Source organism: Lactuca saligna, chromosome 2, assembly GCF_052625555.1.
Source record: "Lactuca saligna cultivar CGN05327 chromosome 2, ASM5262555v1, whole genome shotgun sequence".
Classification (NCBI taxonomy): Eukaryota; Viridiplantae; Streptophyta; class Magnoliopsida; order Asterales; family Asteraceae; genus Lactuca; species Lactuca saligna.
Window position 1 is genome coordinate 130,199,373 of NC_136418.1, and position 15,284 is coordinate 130,214,656.

Consider the following 15,284-nt stretch of genomic DNA (forward strand, 5'->3'; position numbering starts at 1 on the left):
TACTCTATCATGCAAACCATTCCTTGGGCACCCGCCCGCTATCAATGTACCTTGGTCCTAAATATCATACTGGCATACAGTGCCTAGGGCTAACCCCTGGGTCTTCCTACTTATATCTACATGGGCCGGCATTGTGGTCTTAGACCCATTCACACAAAGGGAAACTCACCTACACTGCTGAACTTTTGTTGATAACCCTCTGACTGCTGGTCGATAGTTCTCTGAACCGCTGCTCCACTAGCTCCTCGAGCTACCAATATCAATATACATAACACTTAGAACCAAATAGAACTCTAGAAGCCAACTAAGTCCACTCTTGACAAAGTCAAAGTCCTGGTCAAAGTCAACCTTCCTGACTGGTCCTACTCGTCGAGTCAACCTGTTGACTCGTCGAGTCCTTATACTCAGAAACTCACACAATACATCTCAACTCGCCGAGTCACCCCGAGACTCGTCGAGTTCAACGATCTCTGAGTCCCATCCTGCCCAACTGTAACGACCCGTTTCCGGTATGTTAATTAATTTGATTTGGGCTAAGTTTTCAAGAGGGACTCGGCGAGTTCTAGCCTGACTCGCCGAGTCGGGTCGCGCATCTTGTGCACGCGGGAGCCGGCGACTCGGCGAGTCCATATCCTGGACTCGGCGAGTCCGTCCGTCTGGGTGAAACCCTAACTCCCCGGGTTTGCTCACTATTTAAACCCCATTATAGCCTCCATCTCGTCACTTTCCCCCTGAGAGCACTGTGAGAAACCCTAAACCTTCCTCTTGTGAGCTTATAAGTGATCTTGTTCCATTTTGTGAAGGGGTGAAGAAGGAGAAGAAGAAGGAAGCAAGGAAACGAGTTCTAGTGCCAAGATCCAAGATCAAGTGTGAACTTATTGAGGTATTTTCGGAGTTCTCTTCTGGTTTCATGCTTAAACTTCCATTAGAGCTCTTTTAAGGGCTATTTGATGCTTGTTCCAAGCTTTATGCTTGCTTGATTGTGTTATTAAGCCGAAATACCTTTGGATCTGAGTGTTGGGGTGTTGAAGAGTCCAGATCCACTGTCTTTTTTGGAGTTACATTGCTTATTAGCCATGGATCTACCCTTATTGTGCATATTTTAGTCTTATTTCCCTCATTCATGTGGTTGTGCACGTAAAGTTGGAAACTTTACGTGGTAAAACAGCTTAATGGACCTAGATCTATCATTTGCATGTGTTGGATTCAAGAGAAATCGAGTAAAAATATGTTGCATGGCGGCGACTCGGCGAGTCGGAAGAACGACTCGACGAGTCAGGTCGCGAGTCCCGAGTTCTTCAGTTTCTTCAGTGTCGAGTGGACGAGGTGAGTTAGGGAGTGGACTCAGCGAGTTAAGAGTAGACTCAGTAATGGAGGGACTCGGCGAGTTTGTTCATACAACTCGGCGAGTCCAAGGCAATCTCCTTGAGGATTAAGAACAACTCATCGAGTCTGTTCATCTGACTCGGCGAGTCGGATGAAGATCATCTGAGTTCTTGGATCCAGAGGGTACTCGTCGAGTCGATGCCACACTCGACGAGTAACAGCATGTAAGAGTTGAACGGAGAGTCTAGGACTCGGCGAGTCGGGTATCCCGACTCGGCGAGTCAGCCCTGAGTAAGTCAACTTTGACCAAGGGTAAAAGAGTCATTTTACCCTGAGTGTAGTGCTAGTGATTGATTGAGTGTGTTTATGGATTTGTAGCCGAGGAGATTCAGGAGCAGCAGCCGTTAGCTTTCCGAGCCGCACACTCATCCGCTAGCTTACGAGGTGAGTTTCCTTTCCGTAGGGGCGGGTCTAAGGCCACAATGCCGGCCCGTCCAGTTAATAGTAGTTTCCGGACTTCGGTCCGATGTAGTAGTTAGTATGTTTGATGCCTTCGTGTTTCAGACATGTTTTATGTGCTATGTGTATGTGTTTATGTTCCGGGCCACGGCCCGATGCAGTATGCAGTATAAATTGTTATGATATGCTATGCTATGTGCAGACAGTCCCGGACCTCGGTCCGATGCAGGGGACACGGTCCCAGTCAGTTCCGGACTTCGGTCCGATGCAGTCAGTTCCGGACTTCGGTCCGATGCAGTTAGTTCCGGACTTCGGTCCGATGCAGTCAGTTCCGGACTTCGGTCCGATGCAGTTAGTTCCGGACTTCGGTCTGATGCAGGGGACAAGGTCCCAGTCAGTTCCGGACTTCGGTCCGATGCAGTTTTCGGGTCCCGGCCCGATGCAGTGGGCAAGGCCCAATATGTGTTTATATGTTGTTGTATGGTATGTGGTAAGTTGGGGGAGCTCACTAAGCTTCGTGCTTACAGTTTCAGTTTTGGTTTCAGGTACTTCCGCAAGCAAAGGGAAGAGCTCTGGATGATGGCATCGCACACACCACCGTTTCAGCTTTAGTTTGGATTTGATTTAGTTGTTGTTTTGGATATAGCATGTTACATTTTCCGCACAGTACTTTATTATCTTTTGGGACATATCACGCATGGTTTATTTATATGATACTCTGATTATAGTTTTGATGGTATTAAAAACGAAATTTTTGGGTCGTATTTTTGGGTCGTTTCACCAACTCACTGAGTTACCACTCAACTCACCGATCTAAGTCTTAACTAGAAAAGGTTGAGGTTCTGCGCTCCGACTCGTTGAGTCCAAGAACAGACTCACCGAGTCCATGGAAATATTTAACAGACTCGCCGAGTTGTTCTTCCAACTGGTCGAGTTCCTGCCTATCTTCATCCAACTCGCCGAGTCCACCCATGTGACTCGTCGAGTAGCTTCAGTTCTTAATCCATACAGTGGCTTTTCGAGCCATGCAGGGGCTCCAAACCATAGATCCACCCTTCCCAAGTATATTCCTCACGTAAAGTTGCAAACTTTACGGGAAACCAAAGAGATATGGGCTTAAAACACTCTAGGGCTAGGTTTTGTGACCAGAGGGGCTTCACCAACAACTTATTGGCATAAACTATATGGTTTTTTGGATCCTTAATAGCCTAAATCTGAGGTAGCAACCTCAGATCTACTCCAAACTCGAAATAAACCTCCTCCATACCCAAAAATGCCCAAATCTCAACCATAAGATAAATCTAAATGTAATAAGGTCAGGTTATTACCTCAAGGGATCTGAAAAGTGACATAACTCTTGATCTAAAGCCAATCCTTGAATCACCAAAGGTTCCCTTCCTCCTTCTTCCTTCAAATCACCCAAAATGGCAAGAAAGCTTGAATGTGCTAAAATAGAGGCTTAGGGTTTCATGTTCTGGATAAGAGAGGCTATCGAGAACCCTAAGGGAGAGAATGAGATGTTTATATAGTGCATAAAGTCCCGGATTTAGGGTTTTCCTCTCCAGACCAAACTCGCCAAGTCCTCTTACCGACTCGGCGAGTCGGTCACTTACTCTTCGACCCGGATCCCGCTCGGACTCATCGAGTTCCACCCTGGACTCGACGAGTTGAACCCCCCCCCCCCCCAACTTAGGGTTTTCCTTTCCTATCTTGGTCTTTCTGATTATGGGTGTTACATATATATATATATATATATATATATATATATATATATATACACACACACACACACGCTGATTGAACTGACGTTGAACTGTTTCCTTTAATTAAAAATCAGGGTTTGAAGGGAAGTATGTGAGCCCAAAGACTCAAACCTACAACTACTGGTTGAGGTAGCCGATGCCCCTACCAGTACACCAACATGAATTTTTGGTTTTTACCTTCTATAAACAATATATATCTTATTTATTTAATACATCTATATATATATAAAAAAAACTTTTTCTTTGCATTTAAACATATAAAAAAGTGTGTGTGTGTGTGTGTGTGTGTGTGTGTGTATATATATATATATATATATATATATATAAACCTGCAAAAATTGGTCCTTGAGGATTGTAGAAAACTCTGGATGGTGTCTAAAAAGTTTTCAATTTACATGGAAGGTCCAAAATAAGGAATTTTCCATTAAGTTTGTCCCAAATTCATAAATTTCTTGTGGTTTTGGTCCATGAAAAACCTAAAAAGACGGTTTTGCCCTTTTAATTTATTTTAATACTTTATTATTTTAAAACATAGAAAATAACATCCCATCTTTTCTCTCTCTCTCTCTCTCTCTCTCTCTCACACACACACACACACACACATATATACACACACACAGATTTAGGCTAGTCAATCTAGAGTCAATGAGCGTCAAAAATGACTTTTTGATGGAATATTATTTAGAATGATTGATCTTAACCAAGTTATAATATATATCACAAGGGTTCCGTACATATAAAGAATGTCGAAATCCGAGTTATTACGAAGAAGTTATGGTCTGTCGAAGTTTCGCGACAAAACGAGCACGACGTTGTGTGACGTAAAAAGTAATTTTTTATAAACTACTTTTTAGCCTTAGGTATCTAAATGAAATTTGTATCATATGTTAAACTGAGAGTGTGCATAAAAAGAACGCCCAAATCTGACTTCGTATGAGGAAGTTATGATTTTTCTAAGATTTGGTACAACAGTGCACAACCCGGAATTCGAATTTTAGATCGATCCATTTTTGACCAACGCAAAATAAATGAGAATTGAAGATATCATTAATAGGAGCTCAACAATAAAAAACAGACGAAAACGGATTCCGTATGTAGAAGTTATGAATTTTACACGGTCATTTAACAGTGTAATCTTCTTATACTGTTAAATTTAAAATCGGTCAAATATTAGCCGACGAAGTCAAAAGGAGAGTTGTAGATCTTATCAATACCTACGCATGGATAAAAAGAATGTCGAAAACAGAGCTCTTATGCGAAAGTTATGGGTTTAGAAGTCGACAGGGTGCTGCTGCGAAGGGGGTGACGTGGTGCGATCTGAGCCATTGTTTTCTCCCCAAGTCTTGCCATCAGATGGTGACATGTGGCACCCAACTCGACGAGTTAAGTTGTGTTTCAACCTATAAATAAAATGCAAGGCCTTCATTCTTTCTCACACCTTTCCTTAATTCTTTCTCTCTCTAACATCTCTCCAAGCCCGCCCCCCCCCCCCCCCCCCTCCCCCCCCCCCCCCCCCCAAAAAAAAAAAAAAACCCTCCTAAAGCCCTAGTAGCCTCAAGGTACTAGAGGAAAGGCCCGGAGCGCCCGGCGGCTCCGAGAAAAAGAGCTTTTCGGCTCGGAAACGCTGCTCCAGCGAAGCCCGGTTTTTAATAAAAACATGTTGTAAGTGAGATACGCCTACCATATTTTAAATATAACTTATATATAAGTATAATATCGTTATTATGAACCTATAAATAAGATTTATCAGTGATTTAAAGTCGTTATACTGATTGAACTACTTACAGGAGAGGTGTCTAGAATGGTCACGTTGGGTTTAGTTGTTGGATTTCAGAAAAGCTATATGCTGAAATGGTCCTGCCTCCTAACTGTCATGCCTTGCTGATCCTTACTTGATAAATCATGAAGTAGACTTTGAGTTAATGCTGAATCTAGACTAATAATTAGTCACAATAAAGATTAGAATAAAATTTAGCCATAATAGTGCTAGGTTTCGTCGAAGGAAAATAGAATTGTTAGAAGCGAAGCGTTGCCCGAGTTTGGAATCATCACTTTAACAAGTGAGTGCATAATCCTTTTCATGAACATGATTTTAATACAACCATTGAATAATGTATTAAATGTTTGTTGGTGTGTAAAATATTTGATAGTGCCTGAAATATGTGTTAAGTGCATATCTGATAATATACGATAATTTAGGATATAGAGTAAACCTAAATTAATAAAGAGGAATATTGGGTAGTATCCCTTTATGAGAACGAGCGAGATATACACAGAGAGTCGAATTTTAATTTTGTCAATGATCTAAGAGCATTGATTAGACATAGTCAATTGTCCCTAGTCCGAGAGTATGGAATGGGCATAATTATTGATCCGGGAGTATGAATCAGACATACCCGATCTGGGAGTATGGATTGGGTAAGGAGGTTAATTTCAGATCGGGAGTATGGATCAGGTAAAAAGTTTAATTTTAGATCCTGGAGTATGGATCAGGTAAAAAGGTTAATTTTAGATCCGGGAGTATGGATCAGGTAAAAAGTTTAATTTTAGATCCTGGAGTATGGATCAGGTAAAAAGGTTAATTTTAGATCCGGGAGTATGGATCAGGTAAAGAGGTTAATTTTAAATCCAGGAGTATGGATTAGGTTTTTTGTTTGAACCGACAAATCTATTCTACTTTTAAACTAACAATACCTATTCCACTTATGTCCACGACCGGACTTGAACCCTCAACCTCAAAGAGGGAGGACATCACCTGATACCGCTGGGCTACAAGCCCTTTGGTAGTATGGATTAGGAAAAGAGGTTAATTTCAGATCCAGGAGTATGGATTAGGAAATACGGTAATTTTTAGATCTGAGAGTATAGATCGTATCGTTGTAAGGATCGTCGGGGTGGGATGGAATTCCTTATATGATGTGAAATTGTATATATCGTGACTTCTAAATTATATATATATATATATATATATATATATATATATATATATATATATATTATAACATTGTGGGATTGAAATCCCTATGTACTAACTAGGTTTCCCAATCTGACTCACTCAGTTTATTTGTATCACAAGTGTCGATATAAAGTTACATTACACTGAGAGATTAAGGAGATATAAACTACTAGTGATAATGAATGTAAGTTCTATTTATGCTTATGTTTTTGTATTGACGATGACATTCCAATGTTTTAAAATGAATAAAAATACATTTCTTCAGAAATGCTTTGATAACGTATTTATCATGTTTTTGTGGGAACAAATTCTGCAACACTTTAATTCAAAAAAATACTCTTGGTTTAAATAAAGCATAAACAAATCGGTTTTTTCTGGCCGTGAAAATGGGGATGTCACATTTTTCTCCCAACACAATACGCATATCTTCTTCTCAATCTCATCTTCTTTATCACCAACGTAATCTGTAAATCGTCCTCCTCAACTGTAACACTCATAAAACCATTGATAAATTTAAACTTTTAAAAATCCATCAATTTCACAAATTGTTTACAAACATAGTTTTCAAAAAGTATTTCAACATTAGAGTTTCCAAAATCATAGGTCAAAAACATGAAGATGTGTACTGTCATGCCTTCGCCTTCCCAAGGTCATCTGAAGTACCTGAAATATAACCCCAAACTGTAACTCAACGCTTAGTGAGTTCCCCCAAAATACCAACACATAACCAAATAATATAAATATACAATAACAGCATGCAATGGGTCCACAGCTAAAAGTTTGGATTACTTCTGAGCCCACAACTTAAGTTTGGCTTGCCCTTGCGGCCCACAGCTTATGTCTAGTTTGCTCCCCGACCAGATCAATTATTGGACTGAATACCATCAAGCCATCAGTAGGAGTCTGGCATGCCTTACCCGACCCTCAGCTCGTATCTGGAATACTCATGAGCCCTTAGTATGAGTCTGGCATGCCCTACCCGACCCTCAACTCATATCTGGAATGCTCCAAGATTTTTTGGCTACCGCACGGAACAGTACAGCCTCAACCCAACCCAACACAATATATCGACATATACCAGAAAATAAACATAAACAGATAATCATACAACAACAAAGCGGACAATATTATGATACGTGTCAGAGAGGATGTTACAAATAGTCAGCCATGTTTGCGCATTTTCCCTCTATGGACAACTTTGGCTTGATATATATATATATATATATATATATATATATATATATATATATATATATATATATATATATATATATATATATATATATATATATATATATATATAGGTTAAAGCGGTAAGAACAATAAATTTGTCAATGGCTTGAACATTTAGTGTTAATATATCACTAAAGCTACTAAACTTTGATAGATTTTTTTAGTGTAACCTACCACATAAAAAAATAGTCAAACTTGAGTGGTTTTTATTGACAAGTGTGAAATAAAGTGGTTAAACAATAAAAATAGTCAAACTGTAATGACTAATGACAATGTGCTTTGTGTAGTTGCTTGTATCTCGTGATGCATGCCGGATATTGTTATTGTAAGTTTTCCAATATATTTATGCTAGCCCACAATTACAAGTGAATATCGATAGAAAGATTCTTGAACTCTCCCAATATTTTTGATTCCATTATTGCTAATATGTCTTGAGAGAAAGAACTACCATTTTATTGGTAATTTACTTTAGTATATTGGTGTTAAAAACCGAAACAGTTCATAATTCTTTCGATATATGTTACAATCAAATGTTATCAACCTTGTTGATCGCAGACATGGCCACCATAGACATTTTGGCATCTTTTGAGTTAACAAATGTTTCCTCCATTAGGGGTGCAAACGAGCCGAGCTGAGCCCGAACCCGATCAGGCTCGGCTTGGGCTCATTTAAGTTATATGAGGCTCGAGCTCGAGCTCGGCTCGATTCGAGCTTTCTTTTACTGAGCTCGGCTTGAGCTCGTAAAGAGTTATACAAGCTCGGCTCAGGCTCGGGCTCGACTCATTTTTATCGGGCGTGCCTAAATAAGCTTAAGTTCGGCTCAAGCTCGTTAAAAAGCTCGTTAACTAATACCCGAAATTCATAATTCCCCTAATATGTTTTTATTTTAATATATATAAATAATAATAAATAATATTATATAAGGGCTCATTTAGGCTCGCGAGCCTAATCGAGCTTTGTAACATAGGCTTGAGCTCGAGCTCGTTTAATAAACAAGCTTAATATTAAGTTCGAGCTTGGTTCGGGCTCGTTTAAAATCGGTTTCGAGTCGAGCTTTTAACGATCCGATCTCGAATAGCTCGCGAGTAGCTTGGCTCGTTTGCGCCCCTTTCCACCCGCATGATCCATAGTCCATCAACAAAAAAAACACTCAATATAGGAGATAAGGGCTTCATGGCTTCAACCGAGGGATATATGTGAGAGGTCAAGAATCACTCCTCGAGTTGGTTTTTTTTTCTTCTTGAATCTTTATCATAGGTGGAGGATACAAAGTTCTTGTTCTAGGCCAAAAACATACAAGATGAAATTGAGGAAGTGGGTTTTGATTTGGATTGGTGTGAACCTTGTTTGTGATTTTCTAAGATTCTTTTTCTAGATTTTTTCGTTTCTACATCGTACCTTTTCCAGATTTGGATTATCTTCATTTTTGCAAGAAACCAGAAAATGGAAGAAGCAGGTTTTGAACTACACCATTTTATATTTTATTTGTTGAAAATGAGATCTTCAACAAAATCAAACGACACCACCATCTTGAATTCTTGATAAACCAACACAAATATAAGTTTCATGATAAAAAGCGTACACAAAATATATATATATAAATGTGTACACAGAGCATAGTTCATTATTGTATCAAGTTATTAATGTATCCAAAGTAGAACACAAATGACAAATCCAGTTACAAACAGTTAAATAAAATAAACAAAGTTGATAAAAATAATGAAAACAAGTTAACTTACAATGTCAATGTGCTTACACAATTGCAGAGGTATATGCATATTCCCTTTTTCTATCCTTTTGACTAATCCTGTGGTATAAACCAAGAAGATATACAACAAACAACTACAACCTTCAAATGTCTCTAATAAAAATCAAACAAACTAAGTTACTATTACTAAACCCCCCATTATATTCCTCCATTATTACCAGAAACAGATTCCTCCTGTGAAAGTGGAACCCTACTCTTGATTTGATAAACCTTCTTTACATCTTTCTCATTTCCATTTCCATTTCCATCCCCTCCCATGGCAGCTGAAGAAGACGGTCTACTGATCCAAGTAGACGGCGGGGTCGGGAGGTTGCCGGAGCTCTGTGGTGGTGCCGCCGCCCCCCTAACCGGATACTGTCTGTTTCTGATTCCATTATTATTCATTGATAAACCAGCCATCCCATTACTTAAATCTTGGTATTGTTCTTGATATGTGTAATTACTATTATTATTATTATTATTATTATTCCCTTGTGGTCTGGAGAAACCGAATTTGGGCCTAGGCATTGAAGCCCTAGGATTTGAGGGGTAATTTTGGTAAAAAAATTGATCTTCGTTAGGGTTTCTTCCATGCCCAGAAGGACCGGCTGGTCTTGGTCTATGTTGAAAATTGTTGCTGCCAGGGGTATTTCGGTAATTTGACTGCTCGTAGTACCCGGAAGACGGACCACTGGATCTTATATTCAGCGAGTTTTTCAAGAGACGATGTGCAGCTTCGCCCAACATGTTTCCATGTATTGCCCCTGGTACTTGCGGCCTGAATCATTATAGCAATATCATACATTAAAAAACAAAAAAAAAAGGACCAAAATACCCTTATATATTTAAGAGCTATTAGCAAGAGAGATGCAATTGCAAGTGTACCTATTATAACTGCCTTGCCCTCGACGTCCACTATTATCTTCATGCCATAAAATAGGCAACGGTTTTATATCAACAGGTTTCAAAATCTGCAATAAATAATAATAATTACAAATTTACAATTACAAGTCAATATAATAATACTTTCAATAAATATATAAACAAAAAAGTGAAAAAGTAACACACCTTCTTTGGCATGGCTACACCTTTAGGAGGTTCTGGAATATGTTTATGAGGTGCTGGATTTATATACGTCGCATTTCTGCAAAACAACGATAATTTTTTTTTAAAAGAAAAGTTTTTTCTATTTTTTTTTTTTAATTGTTGAGATAAAGGGAACTTACATGACATGGTTATTGACTATATCGCCTAAGCCATTAATTGGGGAAGGAAGCACCATTCTGAAACCATTTCTCTCACACAACCACAAGTAACCATTCATTCCACCACTGAATAAATCCAACATAAAAACTTAAAATTAAAATTTATATTAATAAAAAAGAAAAAAAAAAGAAACAACAAACCTAGCATATACATCAATTGGCCACAGGCATCTTTGAGTTGGGTGTACTTGACTGAAAAAATTATAGTATGCAATAATTTGTGGGGCCAGGGGGTTACGTGGAGATACATATAATAAATCAGAACAAATACTATTTCGTGCTTGCTCTTCTTCCTGTAAAAAAAAAAAAACTCATATTTTAAATATAGCATTTGAAAAATAAAAACATCAAAAAATCAAGATTGAAATGTAGCAAAATACTCAACTGTTAAAGTGTCCTCAAGTCTTCTTGTTTCAGTGAGTAGCTTCTTTTCGTCAATAAATGGCAATTTCGCTACCCCCTAAGAACAAAAAATATCATGAAATTAAATAATTTAGTAAAGAAAAAATATTTGTTTGACATTTTTAACCAATATTACCTGCCATGAAAATCGCTTTCCATTCATGTCAATGTCAAAATCTACATGTACGTATATAACATTTTATTGTTATGAAGATTATTAATAAATAAACATTTAGCGGAAATTAGAAGATTAGTTGGAATTACCAAAAGGGTAGAACTCAATTATAGGTGATGAGGGATCAGTCATGAGTTTTCTGTAGTTGTCAGGGAGAGCATTTGAACTGTAGCATTTTTTTTTTAAAGAATTCAAATCCATTATTACCGAATAAGATATAATATAAACTAATTCAAAAAGACACATGTCGATTTCTTATTGGTTGATGTAAAGTAAGTAAGTACCTTGCAGCTGGTAGGGTTCCCATGAGCTGATCAAAAGGTTTAAATGGCTCTCCAAGAAAAAAAGTTATTTCCAAATCAGCTAAATCTTTAAGATCAGATGCAAATGGGGCATAATGATACGGATAATACCTACAAAATGTCAATTTGAGCAATTTAAAACAAATAATAATAATAGAAAGAATTTTTTAGGATAATTTTTATTTACCATTGCCAAGAACATACGCCTTGATAGTAATAACGAGCAACCCAACATAATCCTTCAACATAATGCAATACCTGAATAAAATAAACAATTTTTATAAAGTAATTTGTGTTTATTAAAGAAACTTATGATAAAACTTAAAAGAGTAAAAGGAACTCACCATTTTCCTTTTAACCTCTTCAATCTCCTTTGGATCTGTTAAATTTAACTTCTCCTTATAATACCTTTCCTTGTACCCAGGTTCCCCTAATTTGATCTACGCAAAAAATTAAGGAAAAAGTTAAAATGGTTTTCATATGTAACAAAAATAAATAAATAAATAAATAAATCATCTGATTTCAGAGGATTTATATTTTATCATACCTTGTCAACTACTGGAGTCACAGGCTCTTCAACAACTTCTTGTCTTGCTTTACGCCTCATCTCTTCATTGTTCTCATATGACTAAAATTAAAAGGATATAATATAAGTTATGAGTTATTATAGGAAGCATATAAATTTTATAGTGAGATTTCCATTTTCCATTTTCCATTTTCCAAAATTACCTTTTGTATGCGGGCCCGCTTTTGAAATATTTGGTCTTCGTGAATTGCAACTGCTTGAATAAACTGCTCAACTCTGTCCAGCAAGACCTGGAAATTTAGGTGTTTGTATATAATACATACAAAAAAAAAAGGATTTTTATGTTATTTATTCATTATGCTATTACATAAACTGATCAATTTCTAACCATTCTGATATAAAATGATTATATGGTTGTTTTTTGTGTGAAAAAGGACAAAAATTCAAGAAATTACATACCTCACCAGAGTCAGTAAGATAACCACCCATTGTAACAAACTCCCTTCTATAAACTTGCATCAACAGACTTATAGCACCCTAGAATTACAAAAAAGAAAAAAAAAATTGATATTAATAAATGTGAAACACATTATGATATGATTGGTTTATCAAAAAGAATTACTTCACATACCTCTCGAATCTCTAAAGTTGGCATATGGGGAAGAAAGTCATTGCCAACAAAAAAGCAAAGAAATACAAAATCATCCACCAATCTTTCAAGGTTGACTTCAAAAGGAGGATTTGGAATCTCTAAATCATATTGCAGATATTCTCTTAACACCCAAATGTTGAGGAACTGATATTTTTTCTTGTGAATTGGAATATCATTTACAGGCTTTCCATTTGCATCAACATGGTTGCCTACAGACCCACGACACTCAGCTGCCAAATGACCAATTTGCCCACATTGGAAACATTTCTCCTGCTGCCCAGGGAGTGTGATCACCTGTCCAGCATTTAAGGTTAAATTGGTAAAAAAAAAACATTGAACATAAATGACAGATTCCACTATACATTATGTCATTATCCACTAACCTCCCTCAATATTGAAAAGTGAACCTCATGAGTGGCTAGAGCAAGCATAATAAGATCTGCATCCTATCAAAATAACCCATATAAAAATGATAAGGAAGGAGAAGGGTAATATGGTAAATAACCAAATACAACTTTAACTCACCAGTCCATAGAGACAATGACGTGTGTTTGGATTGAAACCAGGAATATTTCTTTGTAACCGAATAAATGACATTACTTTGTGTTCTCCCTCACCAGGAACATTTGAATCAGAAAGAATCACCTTCAAATAAATATATAACAAAAAAGGAATTAGAATTGAACTGATGACAAACTAGACACAAAAACACTTTGATTCTTGCTGAAAAGAAAGTATAAGGTGAAAGATTATCAATAAACCTTTGTATACTGCCAACCAGGATTGTGGTTTAATCTACATTGTATAAAATACTGAAGGGCAACAGAAAGCACAGACATAAACTGAGTGCCAGGTGTTATGACATTGGAATCACATGTTTCAAGCTTCTCTTTAGGAGAAAGTGCAGCTCCTTGAGCTTCAAACTCAATTCTCAATCTCTCCTCTTCAGCTTCCTAAATGACACAAAATTAGTTTAGTTACTTAATTTGGTTATTATCTCAACCACTTTGATAGATTACATATTATTTAAGAAAGAAAAAAGAATCTTACTGCTTCAGCAGCATCTTTAGCAGCCCTAAATCGACGAGACCTCTGTTGATTCATTTTGGCTCTCGGGGCCACACCATCTGAAAAAATTGAAAGTGCAAACAGCTGAAAGGTAGTTCAATTTGGAATTGTATGATAATTTAAAAGATTGAAAGTTGTTGGCTTTACCTATTGCCATATAAAGAATCTTTCTTGGACGCACCAATGAGAAGAGATGATCAATGTAGTCAAATATTGACTTGAATACATCATCATACGTAGCTGGAGCAGGCTGCAATACCAAGTGCAAGACTTAATCAGAAAATACCTTCTATTCTCAAATAATACAATCCAAGTTCTATAATCCTTGTTTGATTCGAGCAAGAACAAAAAATGTCAAATTGGATTAAATGCAATAGTTGAAGGATAGGTGTTGAAACTTTACACCAAGCTTCGTGTGCTAAATACAGATAGTGGTGTTAAATTCGATAAAAATCTTTCAGATTTTCTTTTTGGAAAGTAGTAGTTTAACTCCGATACACATAATTTTTTCAGAACAGATGTGAAACAAAGTAATTTACCTTTCCTTCGGGGTGAAAACATGGATGAATAATCCCATTCATATCCAAGTACAAATTATCAAACTCGATGTTGTTAGGGTTCGGCTTTAACAATTCAACCCCATTACCCTGGCATGCTTCGTCCTCCACGACGTCCGCTATTGATCGAGGGTACCGGTCAGCTAACCACCTATAAAACGCCGGAACACCCATTGATTTTGTTTTTCTTTTACTTTGCTAGTTGTCTGTGTTGCTCACCCAGCTCTGTTCGCTCTATATACGTATGTATTGTGGTTGTTTGCGAAAACAGACCTCCAATCAACAAACAATTGAGTAAACGCCCAGAATTCGATTTGATTGACCGGGTTTCGTCGGTGAGAGAAGAGGGGTTCTCCGATTTGTAGGTTTGGTATAGCGACCCTGACGGAGCATGAAATCTAAAGGAGAAAAGCATTAACGTTTGACGGCAAATCACGTTATGTCGAGTAATTAATTCAGCCCTCTACCCCTCTTCCCCCTCAAGATTCTTATTTGGCCCATCCACCCCCAACTTTTAAAAAATTACAAAGTTGAAAAACTGTAAATAACTATTATATCATCCTATTTTGATTGATGGAATATGAAAGGTAATTAATTTTTCTGTTTGTTTACATTTGGGTAATTTTTTTTTTTTTTGTACACATCTAGGTAACAAACTTGTTGGAAGTATTCACATATAGGGTGAGCATTGGACCGAACTGAACCGGACCGGATCGGATCGGACCGAACCGGCTCTTGGATCGGACCGGTTATGGAGAATATTGTGGACCGCGGACCGGATCGAATGAGTCGTGTCCGTGTCCAGTCCGGGTTGTCCGGTTCTTGGACCTGTACAACTTTAATTGCATAGAGT

The 15,284-nt window shown here is 37.5% G+C and overlaps 1 protein-coding gene and 1 long non-coding RNA gene across 2 annotated transcripts; one reads left to right on the forward strand and one right to left on the reverse strand.

The window, feature by feature from the left end:
• The first annotated feature begins 802 nt into the window (after positions 1 to 802).
• On the forward strand, positions 803 to 2,492 carry LOC145029086 (uncharacterized). Its single transcript, XR_013676364.1, has 3 exons — positions 803 to 883; positions 1,705 to 1,770; positions 2,331 to 2,492. It is a non-coding gene; the product is annotated as an uncharacterized LOC145029086 (long non-coding RNA).
• Positions 2,493 to 9,430: 6,938 nt separating this feature from the next.
• Positions 9,431 to 14,853, reverse strand: XRN4 (exoribonuclease 4). Its single transcript, XM_078980203.1, has 21 exons — positions 14,414 to 14,853; positions 14,022 to 14,124; positions 13,857 to 13,933; positions 13,568 to 13,759; positions 13,332 to 13,451; positions 13,190 to 13,252; positions 12,786 to 13,100; positions 12,614 to 12,691; positions 12,358 to 12,444; positions 12,176 to 12,256; positions 11,973 to 12,068; positions 11,816 to 11,886; positions 11,611 to 11,739; positions 11,416 to 11,492; positions 11,288 to 11,328; positions 11,135 to 11,209; positions 10,891 to 11,042; positions 10,711 to 10,815; positions 10,553 to 10,628; positions 10,370 to 10,455; positions 9,431 to 10,262 (listed from the first exon to the last, which is right to left on the reverse strand). Exons 1-21 carry the CDS (start codon positions 14,603 to 14,605, stop codon positions 9,644 to 9,646), a joined length of 2,835 nt encoding a protein of 944 aa, XP_078836329.1. The 5' UTR covers positions 14,606 to 14,853; the 3' UTR covers positions 9,431 to 9,643.
• Positions 14,854 to 15,284: the final 431 nt, after the last annotated feature.

What these genes read in the sequence shown, in the direction of transcription:
- XRN4 (XM_078980203.1), bottom strand. Translation starts at nt 14,605, where the DNA reads ATGGGTGTTCCGGCGTTTTATAGGTGGTTAGCTGACCGGTACCCTCGA. An exon ending in GTTTTCACCCCGAAGGAAAG is followed by an intron (nt 14,125 to 14,413) that starts GTAAATTACTTT and finishes TTGGTATTGCAG; the next exon opens with CCTGCTCCAGCTACGTATGA. An exon ending in TGACTCCAGTAGTTGACAAG is followed by an intron (nt 12,069 to 12,175) that starts GTATGATAAAAT and finishes TTTTTTGCGTAG; the next exon opens with ATCAAATTAGGGGAACCTGG.